This window comes from Salvelinus sp. IW2-2015, linkage group LG14 (genome assembly GCF_002910315.2).
Source record: "Salvelinus sp. IW2-2015 linkage group LG14, ASM291031v2, whole genome shotgun sequence".
Lineage (NCBI taxonomy): Eukaryota > Metazoa > Chordata > Actinopteri > Salmoniformes > Salmonidae > Salvelinus > Salvelinus sp. IW2-2015.
In genome coordinates this window covers 53,513,003-53,529,742 of record NC_036854.1, presented here as the reverse complement: position 1 = coordinate 53,529,742, position 16,740 = coordinate 53,513,003, and the positions used below count along the sequence as shown (strand labels likewise).

Sequence of the window (16,740 nt, the reverse complement as noted above, 5' to 3'; positions counted from 1 at the left end):
TCAGGGCTCTGTGCAGGCCAGTCAAGTTTGTCCACACTCATCTCGACAAACCATTTCTGTATKKACCCCGCTTTGTGCACGGGGGCATTATCATGCTGAAACAGGAAGCACAGAATCGTCTAGAATGTCATTGTATGCTGTAGCGTTAAGATTTCCATTCACTGGAACTAAGGGGCCTAGCCTGAACCATGAAAAACAGCCACAGACCATTTCCAACTTTATAGTTGGCATAAGGCATTGGGGCAGGTAGCGTTCTCCTGGCATCCGCCAAACCCAGATTCGTCCATCGGATTGACAGATGGTGAAGCGTGATTCATCACTCCAGAGAAMACGTTTCCACTACTCCAGAGTCCAATGGCGGCGAGCTTTACACCACTCCAGCCGACGCTTGGCATTACGCATGGTGATCTTAGGCTGGTGTTGCGGCTGCTCTGCCATGGAAACCCATTTCATGAAGCTCCCCTGACGAACTCGGCGGTCCTGTTCTGTGAGCTTGTGTGGCCTACCACTTCGCGGCTGAGCCGTTGTTGCTCCTAGACACAATGGTTCACAATAACAGCAATTACAGTTGACCGGGGCAGCTCTAGCAGAGCAGAAATCTGACAAACTAACTTATTGGAAAGATGGTATCCTATGACAGTGCCACGTTGAAAGTCACTGAGCTCTTCAGTAAGGCCATTTTACTGCCAATGTTTGTCTATGGAGATTGCATGGCTGTGTGCTTGATTTTAAACACTTGTCAGCAATGAGTGTGGCTAAAATAAACAAATCCACAAATTTGAAGGTGTGTCCACATACCTTTGGCCATGTGGTGTATGATTGAGACAGAAAATGTCTTGGTCTACAATGACCACATTTCCTAATCTTGTTCTCACTTAAATACCCCCCAAAAATGAGATGAAAGTCAAAGCCCTTGAGGGGCAAACAGTCAATTAAATGAATAAAGTTGGTCTTCATTGATAGGTTTTCGCAAATCCACTGAGGTGCATTCAGAGAAAGGTTAATACCACCAGTTTAACAATTAAGGCACAGAGAGGATCCTGACTCATCTAAATGTGTGTATGTGTGTACTGCTGGGTGCTTCCTGCTGGGTGTGCATGTGATGGCACCTGCAGCCATCTGTCATTCCCTCTGTGCGTGCATGTGATGGTACTCTATCCCTCGATGTCRTCCCTTCCTACAGGGAATGCTTTTATCACTTGGGAGATGCGCTCTGCGATGGTTCTGCTGCTGGCAATGATCAGCCTCCTGGACATCAGGTCAAATGGGCCTCCTGGGTAGGACAACAATACAATAGATCCATGTTATAGCAAGTGCCCAGTACTCATTTTAACCTCATTGAGAACTTTAAGATCTTATTAATTATATTTTAATTAATTATATCAATAAAATAATTTACTCATGACTTGGAGGCCTTGATCATGTACCATCTACAATCCACACCACTTCTTCAGAAGCCCGCCACATCCTGGTTACAACTATGTACAGTAGGTAGCATCGCTGCAGTGCACAGTGAATCACCTGAGATGTCCATGATGACACCCCCAGCCTCTCTAATRATGGCAGCTCCTCCAGCCATGTCCCAGCAGTGGATGCCCATGTGGTAGTAGGCATCAGCCGCACCGCACGCCACCAGGCACATGTTGACTGCCGCACTGCCCGGCGAGCGGATGCTACGGGAGCAACATTTGCTTGTTAGCCTCATACATATCTAAACCACTGTAAGTCAAACAACAATCACGTGTGGCTCAATGGGTAGAGCATGGCAMTTGCACTTTTGATGCACTACTGTAAGTCGCTTTGGATAAAAACGTCTGCTAAATGGTATATATTATTATATTACATCTCTCTTTCTGTGGCCTTATTAATGTTTGATGCATTACAAGCTCACAATATTGAGATGATGTTTAAACAAAGAGTGTGGGAAGTAATGTTTACCCGTGTACAGGGATGGTGAGGATTGTCTCGATGTTTCCCATCATGGTTTTGAAGTGCTCTGGATCCTTCTTAAAGCCCATCTCTGTCAGGACCAAGGACTTGGTGATGTCTACACAGAGAGTGTCATGAGTTATGACTACTCATTGAATCCATTACACAMCAAACTAGCATAACGCTAACCAAGCTAAATCTCATACAATAAAACGAGATACAATTCATCTGTATATCTTCCTAGTGTTATCATGATCAATTGATTCCTAATAGCTGTTATGACAGACCATTTTGAAGGCACAACGCTCAAATTAAGAGAAATTAGGATGTAGGATCAGTTTAACTGACCTTTTAGATCATAATGACGAAGATTACATGGACGGGGGGACCAGACCCTCGATCAGCACTCCTACTCTAGAACGCTTTATGAATACCAGCCYTGATGTTTGGTACTTGGTGAATGACTCTCCCTAGTTGATATTATCTCAATTGGCTCAGCCAGACAGACAAGGCTGTACAACATACCTTCCTGCCCAGACACTTTGATGGGTTCTCCATTACAGAATGACCCTTTCCCCTTCCGTGCTGTGTACATCTTGTCCTCTTGGCAGCTGTAGACAATGCCAAACTCTATCTGAGTCAAAGACATTGCATAGAGAGAAGGATGACTTCAAATGCAAAGTCAAAACCTGCTGAGTTCCTGCTACTCAGTTATTACTGTCTTATAAATCTCATGACGTTGCCAAACACAGAAAACCTTTACCTCTTTCTTCACAGCAAAACCAATCGACATAGAGACAAAGGGGAATCTGAGGTAAAAGAAAAGAGAAAAKGTGTTAAGGTATTAAATAAGTGAACTCCTAGAGGAACTAAGCACATAAAAATCTATTTCTATTAAAACCCTTGAGGTCACGCCAGGAAAAATCTTGTTAAAAATAGCCATTTTAATATGAAGCTACCTATGCCCCCCMAAAAAATACTATTGATGTAAGAGGCTATAGCTTCTTTGGTTATGAGGACATTAGATGCTTTCATCATATGTTAGGCTATATAATGGGGCATGTTTGCAATACAGAACTGTAACATTGTGCAGCACCTGTGGACAAAGTTGGTGGTCCCATCAATGGGGTCAATGATCCAGGTGGGATTGTCAGTTAGGTTGCTGGTTGCTCCCGCCGCTACAGACTCTTCACCTATAAAACTGGTGAAAGAAGAATTYAAGAGAATATGGTGGATAATGAATATCAGAGACAGAAGCACAGTACCACACCTTTCAGGCACTTAGGAACCAGACCTGGATCAAATACAAATAATTGATGTGTGCTTGACCTGCATGCAAAGTGGGCAAAATGTGCACTTTCGGGACTAATGAATCGGGTTCCATTATACCACGCAAGCTAAATCAATTTCAAGCATTTTAGTTATGCATTTGACCCAAGTCTGCTGGGAACAATGTCAAGAAATTGACTCTCGAAAGCAGCAAATGGTGGCGAGTGGTGGTTCAGGCTTTAAAGCCCTGCAGTGAGCTACTGTACCTGTGTGTGGGGAACTTCTCCTTGATGGAGGAGATGATGAGTTGCTCCACCTTCTGGTCGGTCTCAGTGACCAGGTCCACAGGGGAGCTCTTCTGCATGATGGAGATGTCCTTCTGCAACGCTTCTTGGATCATCTGACAGAGAGAGATTAGAAAGAGAGAATGTCAGCCAGCTAGTCTCATGAGGGATTAATTAATAGGGATGATAATAATAACAATAATTGTTTGAATCAAATTTTATTGGTCACATACACATGGTTAGCAGATGTTATTGCGAGTGTAGCGAAATGCTTGTGCTTCTAGTTCCGACAGTTCATCAATATCTAACAATTAATCTAACAATTCCACAACAACTACCTAATACAAACAAATCTAAGTAAAGGAATGGAATAAAAATATCTAAATATATGGATGAGTAATGACAGAGCGGCATAGGCAAGATGCAACAGATGGTGTAAAATACAGTATATACATACGAAATGAGTAATGCTAGATATGTAAACATTATTAAAGTGACATTATTAAAGTGACTAGTGTTCCATTTATTAAAGTGGCCAATGATTTCAAAACTGTATGTAGGCAGCAGCCTCTCTGTCTTAGTGATGGCTGTTAAACAGTCTGATGGCTTTGAGATAGAAGCTGTCTTTCTGTCCTAGCTTTGATGCACCTGAACTGACCTCGCCTTCTGGATGGTAGCGAGATGAACAGGCAGTGGCTCGGGTGGTTGTTGTCCTTGATGATCTTTTTGGCCTAACTGTGACATCGGGTGCTGTAGGTGTCCTGGAGGGCAGGTAGTTTGCCCCCGGTGATACGTTGTGCAGACCGCACCACCCTCTGGAGAGCCCTGACATTGTGGGCAGTGCAGTTGCCGTACCAGGCGGTGATACAGCCCGACAGGATGCTCTCAATTGTGCACCTGTAAAGGTTTGTGAGGGTTTTAGGTGACRAGTCACATTTCTTCAGCCTCCTGAGGTTGAAGAGGCGCTGTTGCGCCTTCTGCCCCACACTGTCTGTGTATGTGGACCATTTCATTTTGTCTGTGATGTGTATGCCGAGGAACTTTAAAAAACATTCCACCTTCTCCACTACTGTCCCTTCGTGGAAAGCGGGGTGCTCCCTCTGCTGTTTCCTGAAGTCCACGATCATCTCCTTTGTTTTGTTGATGTTGAGTGAGATTGTTTTCCTGACACCACACTCCGAGAACCCTCACCTCCTCCCTGTAGGCTGTCTCGTAGTTCTTGGTAATCAAGCCTACTACTGTTGTGTGTCTACAAACTTGATTGAGATGGAGGCGTGCATGGCCATGCAGTCATGGGTGAACAGGGAGTACCGGAGGGGGCTGAGCACGCACCCAAGTGTGGCCCCAATGTTGAGGATCAGCGAAGTGGAGATGATGTTTCCTACCTTCAACACCTGGGGGCGGCCCGTTAGGAAGTCCAGGACCCAATTGCACAGGGCAGGGTTGAGACCCAGGGCTTAAAGCTTAATGATGAGCTTAGATGGTACTATGGTGTTGAGTTCTGAGCTATAGTCAATGAACAGCATTCTTACATAGGTATTCCTCTTGTCCAAATGGAATAGGGCAGTGTGCAGTGTGATGGCGATTGCATTGTCTGTGGCCTATTGGGGTGGTAAGCAAATTGAAGTGGGTCTAGGGTGACAGGTAAGGTGGAGTTGATATGATCCTTGACTAGTCTCTCAAAGCACTTCATGATGACAGAAGTGAGTGCAACRGGGCGATCGTCATTTAGTTCAGTTACCTTTACAGTCTTGAGTACAGGAACAATGGTGGCCATCTTGAAGGATGTGGGGACAGCAGACTGGGATAGGGAGACATTGAATATGTCCGTAAACACACCAGCCAGCAGGTCTGTGCATGTTCTGAGGACGCGGCTAGGGATGCCGTCTGGGCCGGCAGCCTTATGAGGGTTAACACGTTTAAATGTCTTACGTTGGCCACGGCGGAGAGAGCATAGTCCTTGGAAGCGGGCCGCGTCGGTGGCACTGTATTATCCTTAAAGCGGGCAAAGAAGGTGTTTAGTTTGTCTGGAAGCAAGACATTGGTATCCATGACGTTGCTGGTTTTCCTTTTGTAGTCCGTGATTGTCTGTAGACCCTGCCACATACGTCTTGTGTCTGAGTCATTGAATTGCGACTCCACTTTGTCTCTATACTGACATGTTGCTTGTTTGATTGCCTTGCCGAGTGAATAACTACACTGTTTGTATTCGGCCATATTCCCAGTCACCTTTCCATGGTTAAATGCGGTGGTTCGCGCTTTCAGTTTTGTGCGAATGCCGCCATCTATCCACGGTTTCTGGTTAGGGTAGGTTTTAATAGTCACAGTGGGTACAACATCTCCTATACACTTCCTTATAAACTCCATCACCAGATCCGCATATTATTCTCTGAGGCTAGCCGGAACATATCCCAGTCTGTGTGATCAAAACGGATTGGATTTATATAACGTTGTTCCACCTACAGTTGAAGTCGGAAGTTTACATACACTTAGGTTGGAGTCATTACAACTCGTTTTTCAACCACTCCACAAATTTCTTGTTAACAAACTATAGTTTTGGCAAGTCGGTTAGGACATATACTTTGTGCATGACACAAGTATTTTTTCCAACAATTGATTACAGACAGACTATTTCACATATCATTACTGTATCACAATTCCAGTGGGTCAGAAGTTTACATACACTAAGTTGACTGTGCCTTTAAACAACTTGGAAAATTCCAGAAAATGATGTCATGGCTTTAGAAGCTTCTGATAGGCTAATTGACATAATTTGAGTCTACTGGAGGTGTACTGTGGATGCATTTCAAGGCCTATCTTCAAACGCAGTGCCTCTTTGCTTGACATCATGGGAAAATCAAAAGAAATCAGCCAAGACCTCAGAAGAAAAATTGTAGACCTCCACAAGTCTGGTTCCTCCTTGGGAGCAATTTCCAAACGCTTGAAGGTACCACGTTCATCTGTACAAACAATAGTACGCAAGTATAAACACCATGGGACCACGCAGCCGTCATACCGCTCAGGAAGGAGACGCGTTCTGTCTCCTAGAGATGAATGTACTTTGGTGAAAAAGTACAAATCAATCCCAGAACAACAGCAAAGGACCTTGTGAAGATGCTGGAGGAAACGGGTACAAAGTTATCTATATCCACAGTAAAACGAGTCCTATATCAATAAAACCTGACAGGCCGCTCAGCAAGGAAGAAGCCACTGCTCCAAAACCTCCATAAAAAGACCAGACTACGGTTTGCAACTGCACATGGGGACAAAGATCGTATTTTTTTGAGAAATGTCCTCTGTTCTGATGAAACAAAAATAGAACTGTTTGGCCATAATGACCATCGATATGTTTGGAGGAAAAAGGGGAAGGCTTGCAAGCCGAAGAACACCATCCCAACCGTGAAGCATGGGGGTGGCAGCATCATGTTGTGGGGGTGCTTTGCTGCAGGAGGGACTGGTGCACTTCACAAAATAGATGGCATCATGAGGGAGGAAAATTATGTGGATATCTTGAAGCAACATCTCAAGACATTAGTCAGGAAGTTAAAGCTTGGTCACAATGGGTCTTCCAAATGGACAATGACCCCAAGCATCCTTCCAAAGTTGTGGCAAAATGGCTTAAAGACAACAAAGTCACGGTATTGGAGTGGCCATCACAAAGCCCTGACCTCAATTCCATAGACAATTTGTGGGCAGAACTGAAAAAGTGTGTGCGAGCAAGGAGGCCTATTAACCTGACTCAGTTACACCAGCTCTGTCAGAAGGAATGGGCCAAAATTCACCCAACTTATTGTGGGAAGCTTGTGGAAGGCTACCTGAAAGGTTTGACCCAAGTAAAACAATTTAAAGGCAATGCTATCAAATACTAATTGAGTGTATGTAAACGTCTGACCCACTGGGAATGAGATGAAAGAAATTAAAGCTGAAATAAGTCATTCTCTCTACTATTATTGTGACATTTCACATTCTTAAAATGAAGTGGTGATCCTAACTGACCTAAGACAAGGAATTGTTAGTAGGATTAAATGTCAGGAATTGTGGAAAAACTGAGTTTAAATGTATTTGGCTAAGGTGTATGTAAACTTCCGACTTCAACTATACATACAGTAGAGTAGGTGCTCAAAGCACTTTACATAGTAAGGCGTGAAACTCACCTCTTCCACCACCAATTTGTAGCACCCACTTGGGCGATGACAGATCACTGTTTCATTACTGTAACGTTTTAATTATAATGGTTTATATAAGCACAGCACCCTGATGAGAGTATGATAGCCCACTATGATAGACTACAAGGCATTGATAAACCATAATGTTCTACAGCTCAGCATTTAACACCATAGTACCCTCCAAACACGTCATCAAGCTCGAGACCCTGGGTCTCGACCCCGCCCTGTGCAACTGGGTCCTGGACTTCCTGACGGGACTCCCCCAGGTGGTGAGGGTAGGTAACAACATCTCCACCACGCTGATCCTCAACACTGGGGCCCCACAAGGGTGCGTTCTGAGCCCTCTCCTGTACTCCCTGTTCACCCACGACTGCGTGGCCATGCACGCCTCCAACTCAATCATCAAGTTTGCGGACGACACTACAGTGGTAGGCTTGATTACCAACAACGACGAGACGGCCTACAGGGAGGAGGTGAGGGCCCTCGGAGTGTGGTGTCAGGAAAATAACCTCACACTCAACGTCAACAAAACAAAGGAGATGATTGTGGACTTCAGGAAACAGCAGATGGAGCACCCCCCTATCCACATCGACGGGACAGTAGTGGAGAAGGTGGAAAGTTAAGTTCCTCGGTGTACACATCACGGACAAAGTGAATTGGTCCACCCACACAGACAGCGTTGTGAAGAAGGCGCAGCAGCGCCTCTTCAACCTCAGGAGGCTGAAGAAATTCGGCTTGTCACCAAAAACACTCACAAACTTCTACAGATGCACAATCGAGAGCATCCTGTCGGGCTGTATCACCGCCTGGTACGGCAACTGCTCCGCCCACAACCGTAAGGCTCTCCAGAGGGTAGTGAGGTCTGCACAACGCATCACCGGGGGCAAACTACCTGCCCTCCAGGACACATACACCACCCAATGTCACAGGAAGGCCATAAAGATCATAAAGGACAACAACCACCCAAGCCACTGCCTGTTCACCCCGCTATCATCCAGAAGGCGAGGTCAGTACAGGTGCATCAAAGCAGGGACCGAGAGACTGAAAAACAGCTTCTATCTCAAGGCCATCAGACTGTTAAACAGCCACCACTAACATTTAGTGGCCGCTGCCAACATACTGACTCAACTCCAGCCACTTTAATAATGGGAATTGATGGAAATTATGTAAAAATGTACCACTAGCCACTTTAAACAATGCCACTTAATATAATGTTTACATACCCTACATTACTCATCTCATATGTATATGTATATACTGTACTCTATACCATCTACTGCATCTTGCCTATGCCGTTCTGTACCATCACTCATTCATATATCTTTATGTACATATTCTTTATCCCTTTACACTTGTGTGTATAAGGTAGTAGTTGTGGAATTGTTAGGTTAGATTACTTGTTGGTTATCACTGCATTGTCAGAACTAGAAGCACAAGCATTTCGCTACACTCGCATTAACATCTGCTAACCATGTGTATGTGACAAATAAAATTTGATTTGATAAGGCAGGTTTCCCAACTGGCGGCCCACAGGCTGAATTTGGTGCGCGGGTGATTTTATTTGGCCCCCAAGTTTTTTTTTGTTTTGTTTTTTTTTAAATAAAAAACATTGAAATTCTTGTACATAAAGACTGTAAAAACCAGCTCCAAGTGATTTTAATTTAGGACATCTGTTCCAAAGTATTCCCATGCATAATAGAGAGATGAAGTGCCTTCTTCAGAAAGTATTCATACCCCTTGACTTTTTCACATTTTGTTGTGCTACAGCCTGAATTTAAAATGGATTAAATATAGATTTTTGGGGTCACTGGCCTTCACATAATACCCCATAATGTCATAGTGAAATTATATTTTTTGAAATATTTACAAATTAATTAAAAATGAAAAGCTGAAAAGTCTTGAGTCAATAAGTATTCAACCGCTTTATGGCAAGCCTAAATAAGTTCAGGAGTAAAGATGTGTATGGAGTCACTGTGTGCAATAATAGTGTTTAACATTATTGTTGAATGACTACCTCCTCTCTTTACCCGACACATACAATTATCTGCAAGGCCCCTCAGTCGACAAGTGAATTTCAAACACAGATTCAACCACAATGACCAGGGAGATTTTCCATTGCCTCGCAAAGTAGGGCACCTACTGGTAGATGTGTACAAATAAAGCAGACATTGAATATCCCTTTGAGCATGGTATTAATTAGACTTTGGATGGTGTATCAATACACCCAGTCACTACAAACATATGGGTGCCCTTCTTAACTCAGTTGCCCGGAGAAGAAGGAAACCAGGGATTTCACCATTAGGCCAATGGTGACTTTAATGTCTGTGATAGGAGAAAACTGAGGATGGATCAACAACATTGTAGTTACTCCAAAATACTAACCTAATTGACAGAGTGAAAAGGAAGCCTCTACAGAATACAAATATTTCAAAAGATGCATCCTGTTTGTAACAAGGCACACAAATAATACTGTACAAAATGTACAAAGTGTTATGTTTGAGACAAATCCAACAAAAACACATAACTAAAAAACACATTAAAATCTATGGGAAGACCTGCAAATGGTTGTGTAGCATTGATCAACAACCAATTTTACAGAGCTTGAAGAATTTTGAAAAAARAACTAATGGGTAAATATTGCACAATCCAGGTGTGGAATGCTTAGAGATTTACCCATAAAGCCTCAGTTGTAATCACAGCCAAAGGTGCTTCTACAAAGTATTGACTCAGTGGTCTGAATACTTATGTAAATTATTTATTTCTGTATTTCATATTCAATACATTAAGGGGTATGAATACTTTCTGAAAGCACTTTATGTGATCGTATACAAATGTAAGCAAGGTTTGAAATTATTATTATTTAGTATAATATTCTATCTGTTCGGGCTTTTTGCGGTCAATTTGCATTCATGTTCCGGCCCCCTTGACTATCCRCTCAAGAAAAAAATCGGCCCGCTGCTGAATCTAGTTGATGATCCCTGACATAATGTAATATTATTCACCGTAACCTAGCCAGTAGGGTATAATGTTGTTTTCTCACCTTCCCAGCCTCTTTGGTCACCTCAAGGCAGTGGTCCATGCACTCTTTCCAAGGGTCTGCCATGATGACGACAACCTAAACAAACAAGTAACAACACCCAATATGAGAATTATATTCAAACCGGAGCTGGATTTCCCAAAAGCACTAAAATCATATTAATTCCATTATTTGTACTACGATGCTTTTCGGAAACCCAGCCCTGGAGAATAATTTGCAAGAGGTTAACAAATTATTCTAGCTAAATAGAAAAATAAATAATCAACGTCGAAAATGTTACACATAACCAAGCTAACGTTTGCTAACGTTAGCCAGCTGACAGGCTATGAGGTCTTCCCGGCATTGAGCACTAGCAAAATCAGCAAGGATACACAACAGCTAGCTAGTGACCAGATAACCGCCCTATAAATTGTAACAATAATCGATTTGCCAGCAAAGACAGTTTGAAAACCGAAACTTACTGTATTGTTTCCCTTTTCTAACCTCTGCACTACTATTCTGCCAGCAGCACAAATTATGACATCATTTTCCTATAGCAATGACAAAACCTTCAAAATAAAAGCCAGCATTTGAATACCGTTGTAATATMATTTGCTGATTAAAAGGATATTGCAATTTAATTATTGGCCGTGTTTATTTTGGCATCAAGAAAGGCAATTAGTAATTTCTGAAAACGGATTCAAACATATGTTTAAAAAAAATACAATGTTGAGACTGGTATGTTGAGAATATTGGGATGTAGCGAAAAAAACGTTACTACCTGTATCAGCTAAGTGGGATGGGAAATAATCAGTAGGGTCTCTACTAACCAAATAGGGGGCAGAGAAAAGCCAGCAGCAGACCATGCAACACAGTCCCCCTCAAAAACGAAACATATTTGGTTACCCTGCTGAGTATTTCCCAACCCCACTTAGCTGAGACAGTTAGAAATGTCAACAACCCAATATGTATTACAGAGTATTGCATTGGGTGCTATGGAGGGCTGTAAAAAGGGCCAGCAGCAGGCCGTGTGACACAATCCCCATCAAAAGACCCAATTGAGGATTTTTCCACCCCAGGCATGTTGGCATTTATTGACATGAATCTTGCCCTGGTGGCAGCTCTGCTGAGTAGTCACCCTAACCCTAACTGATTTTAAACCTAACCTTAACCACACTGCTAACCTTAAATTAAGCTAACTTTTGTTTTCATAACTTTTTACAAAAAAGACMATTTTGACTTTGCAGCTGCCCCATCTAGTGGAAATCGCTCAGCTCTGCCTCCAGGGCAAGATTCATGACAACAACTGTCAACCTGGGGATAGCGAGGGGGTGGAGTGAGAAAAAAATGCAGCAGGCCATGTGACACAGTCCCCCTCAAAAAGTAACCATGTTAGGTTAGTAGAGACCCTACTGAGTATTTTCCACGGCAGTTTATATGAGATGGTAGTCATTTTTTTTCTCTACAACACAAAAAGTATCCCATATACAGCAGTGGAGGTTGCTGAGGGGAGAACGGTTCATATGGCTGGAACGGAGTAAATGGAATAAAACACATGGAATACTGTGTTATGTGTTTGATACCATTCCACCTATTCCACTCCAGCCATTACCACAAGCCCATCCTTCCCAATTAAGGTGCCAACAACCTCCGATGATCTACAGTATATTGCATATGGAGGGAGCAAAATAAGGTGCCAACAGCATTATGTATAATGTCGCGCTCACATGCCAGTCAAAACTTGGAAACAATGAAATTTCTAATTTTCTAACTCGTTGTACTAAGATGATCCCAGTTTCCAACTATCAGAATCAACCAATCAGAAGCTCTACGCAAATAACTTACATTCATTTTAACTTGGAGGTTCCGAGTTTCCGATAGCATATGAACACGGCATAAGACCTGTTGCCCACCAGAAGAGATCTAGTTTAATTCTATTGATTCTATTGAGTAATTACAGTAATATACACTGCCGTTCAAAACTTTGGGGTCACTTAGAAATGTCCTTATTTTTGAAAGAAAAGCACATTTTTTGGTCCATTAAAATAACATCAACTTGATCAGAAATACAGTGTAGACATTGCTAAATTGTAAATGACTATTGTAGCTGGAAACGGCTGATTTTTAATGGAATATCTGCATAGGTGTACAGAGGCCCATTATCAGCTACCATCACTCCTGTGTTCCAATGGCACGTTGTGTTAGCTAATCCAAGTTTATCATTTAAAAGGCTAATTGTTCATTAGAAAACCGTTTTGCAATTATGTTAGCACAGATGAAAACTGTTGTGCTAATTAAAGAAGCAATAAAACTGGCCTTCTTTAGACTAGTTGAGTATCTGGAGCGTCAGCATTTGTGGTTTCGATTACAGGCTGACATCGCCTGGTATATAGGTCCTGGATTCCAGGAAGCTTGGCCCCGCAGATGTATTGGGCCGTACACGCACTACCCTCTGTAGCACCTTACGGTCAGATACCGAGCAGTTGCCATACCAGCCGGTGATGCAACCGGTCAGGATACTCTCGCTGGTGGAGCTGTATAACTTTTTGAGGATCTGGTCTATACCAAATCGTTTCAGTCTCCTGAGGGGGAAAATGTGTTGTCGTGCCCTCTCCACAACTGTCTTGGTGTGCTTACACCATGATAGTTTGTTGGTGATGTGGACACCAAAGAACTTGAAACTCTCGACCCGCTCCACTTCAGCCCCGTCGATGTAAATGGGGGGGCTGTTCTGCCCTCCTTTTCCTATAGTCCACGATCATCTCCTTTGTCATGCTCACAATGAGGGAGAGGTTTTTGGCCTGGCACCGCACTGACAGATTTCATCGTTGTTGGTGATCATGCCTACCAACGTTGTGTCATCAGCAAACTTAATGATGGTGGTGGAATCGTGCTTGTCCACGCAGTTGTGGGTGAACAGGGAGTACAGGAGGGGACTAAGCACACACCTGAGGGGCACTGGTGTTGAGGATCAGCGTTGCAGATGTGTTGTTGCCTACCCTTACCACCTGTCGGTGGCCTGCCAGGAAGTCCAGGATCCAGTTTCAGAGGGATGTGTACCAGGGTCCTTAGCTTAGTGATGAGCTTTCTGGGCACTATTGTGTTGAACGCTGAGCTGTAGTCAATGAACAGTATTCTCACATAGGTGTTCCTTTTGTCCAGGTGGGAAAGGGCAGTATAGAGTGCGATTGAGATTGCGTCATCTGTGGATCTATTGGGGCGGTATGTGAATTGGAGATGGGCTAGGGTTTCCAGGATGATGGTGTTGATGTGAGCCATGACCAGCCTTTCAAAGCACTTCATAGCTACGGACATGAGTGCTACGTGGCGGTAATCATTTAGGCAGGTTACCTTCACATTCTTGGGCACAGGGACTATGGTGGTCTGCTTAAAACATGTGGGTATTACAGACTGGGAGAGGTTTAAAATGTCAGTGAAGACACTTGCCAGTATACGCCATGGTAATTCATCTAACCTCGCAGCCTTGTGAATGTTGACCTGTTTAAAGGTCTTGCTCACATCTCGCCGAACATGATCACAGTCGTCCGGAACAGCTGGTGCTCTTATGCATGCTTCAGTGTTGCTTGCCTTGAAGCAAACAAAAAAGGTATTTAGCTCGTCTGGCAGGCTTGCATCACTGGGGAGCTCGTGGCTGGGTTTCCCTTTGTAGTCCGTAATAGTTTGCAAACCCTGCCACAACCGACGAACGTAAGAGCCGGAGTAGTAGGTTTCAGTCTTAGTCCCGTATTGACACTTTGGCCGTTTGATGGTTTGTCTGAGGGCATAGAGGAATTTCATATAAGTGTCCGGATTAGTGTCCTGCTCCTTAAATGCGGCAGCTCTGCCTTTAGCTCAGTGCGGATGTTGCCTGTAGTCCATGGCTTCTGGTTGGGATATGTACGTACGGTCACTGTGGGGACGACGTTCTCAATGCACTTATTGAAGAAGCCGGTGACTGAGGTGGTATACTCAGCAATGCCATTGGATGAATCCCGGAACATATATTAGTCTGTGCTAGAAAAACRGTCTTGTAGCGTACCATCTGCCACATCGGACCACTTCCATATTGAGCGAGTCACTGGTACTTCCTGCTTTAGATTTTGCTTATAAGCAGGAATCAGGAGGATAGAGATGTGGTCAGATTTGCCAAATGGAGGGAGAGGGATAGCTTTGTATCCATCTCTGTGTGTGGAGTAAAGGTGGTCTAGAATTTTTTTCCTTCTTGTTGCACATGTGATATGCTGGTAGAAACTAGGTGGAACAGATTTAAGTTTGCCTGCATTAATAAATCCTCTCAGGGATAGGCGTCCCGCTAGCGGGACAACTTCCGGTGAAACTGGAGGGCATGCAATTCAAATAAATAATCATAAAAATGATGGATATTAAACATTTATGTACATACAAGTGTCTTATATCGGTTGAAAGCTTAAATTCTTGTAGCCTAACTGCACTGTCTGATTTACAGTAGCTAATACAGCGAAAGCATGCCATGCAATTGTTTGAGGATGGTGATCAAATATTTTTCCACCGGCACAGGTTTCATAAATTCACAAATAGCGATGAAATATTCACTTACTTGCTGAAAATCTTCCTCTGATTTGTCATCCAAAGGGTCCCAGACATAACATGTAGTGACGTTTTGTTAGATAAAATCCTTCTTTATATCCCAAAGTCAGTTTAGTTGCCAACATCGATTTGACTAATCCACTCGTTCAACATGCAGAGAAAATAATCAGAAAATCTACCCCTAAACTTTGTTTCAAAAAGTCGAAATACATTTTTATTTACTCCTCAGATACCCTAAAATGTAATCAAACTACACTGCTCAAAAAAATAAAGGGAACACTTAAACAACACAATGTAACTCCAAGTCAATCACACTTCTGTGAAATCAAACTGTCCACTTAGGAAGCAACACTGATTGACAATACATTTCACATGCTGTTGTGCAAATGGAATAGACAAAAGGTGGAAATTATAGGCAATTAGTAAGACACCCCCAAAAAAGGAATGGTTCTACAGGTGGTGACCACAGACCACTTCTCAGTTCCTATGCTTCCTGGCTGATGTTTTGGTCACTTTTGAATGCTGGCGGTGCTTTCACTCTAGTGGTAGCATGAGACGGAGTCTACAACMCACACAAGTGGCTCAGGTAGTGCAGTTCATCCAGGATGGCACATCAATGCGAGCTGTGGCAAAAAGGTTTGCTGTGTCTGTCAGCGTAGTGTCCAGAGCATGGAGGCGCTACCAGGAGACAGGCCAGTACATCAGGAGACGTGGAGGAGCCGTAGGAGGGCAACAACCCAGCAGCAGGACCGCTACCTCCGCCTTTGTGCAAGGAGGTGCACTGCCAGAGCCCTGCAAAATGACCTCAGCAGGCCACAAATGTGGCATTTGGCCACAAATGAGAAAAAAATGGGCCTAGCCCTAAGTCCCCAGCTACTCAGAGCGCCGCTTCTGGATGAGCATTTTCTTGTTTGCTTATGGCCTTATACAGCTCGTTGAGTGCGGTCTTAGTGCCAGCATCGATTTGTGGTGGTATATAGATGGCTACGAATAATATAGATGAGAACTCTCTTGGTAGATAGTGTGGTCCACAGCTTATGTTATTAAAGGGAAAATCCTTAAATATACATAATTGGTTTAAAAATACCAATATTTATGTAAACTTTTTTTTTTAAATGCTAGTATTAATAATAATTGTATCTGTGTTTGTTTCCTATGTGGTTCCAATGCTGTGCAACACAGTTGTACTGCACTAGTGCAACAACAACAACAAAAATCGATATTCCCAGGCTTAGCATTTTTGCAGGATGACTCTTATTTTGAAGAAAATAAATCCGTGTTTGCACTGCCAGCAGAATGGGTAATACCAGACTAGAAAAGGCAAAGCGAGAGGGTTTACTCCCCCGGAATCTGTCCATGARAAGAAGACCAAGAAGTCAATGAGAGTGTCAACAACAAAAAAGTAATTGCTAATTTGCTACGTGAGGCTTATTTGATCGAATAGACGTTGTGTAGTGGTTAGGTTGTTAGGAATGCACTGGTATAAGTGGACGCACAAGGCATTTCGGCA

At 43.2% G+C, this 16,740-nt stretch overlaps 1 protein-coding gene across 1 annotated transcript; it reads right to left on the bottom strand.

The window, feature by feature from the left end:
- Positions 1-960: 960 nt before the first annotated feature.
- LOC111973223 (inositol monophosphatase 1) lies at positions 961-11,233 on the bottom strand. The gene is made up of 9 exons (XM_024000513.2): positions 11,147-11,233; positions 10,689-10,763; positions 3,465-3,598; positions 3,026-3,130; positions 2,693-2,738; positions 2,455-2,563; positions 1,939-2,047; positions 1,522-1,673; positions 961-1,273 (listed from the first exon to the last, which is right to left on the bottom strand). Exons 2-9 carry the CDS (start codon positions 10,749-10,751, stop codon positions 1,155-1,157), a joined length of 837 nt encoding a protein of 278 aa, XP_023856281.1. The 5' UTR covers positions 10,752-10,763; positions 11,147-11,233; the 3' UTR covers positions 961-1,154.
- Positions 11,234-16,740: the final 5,507 nt, after the last annotated feature.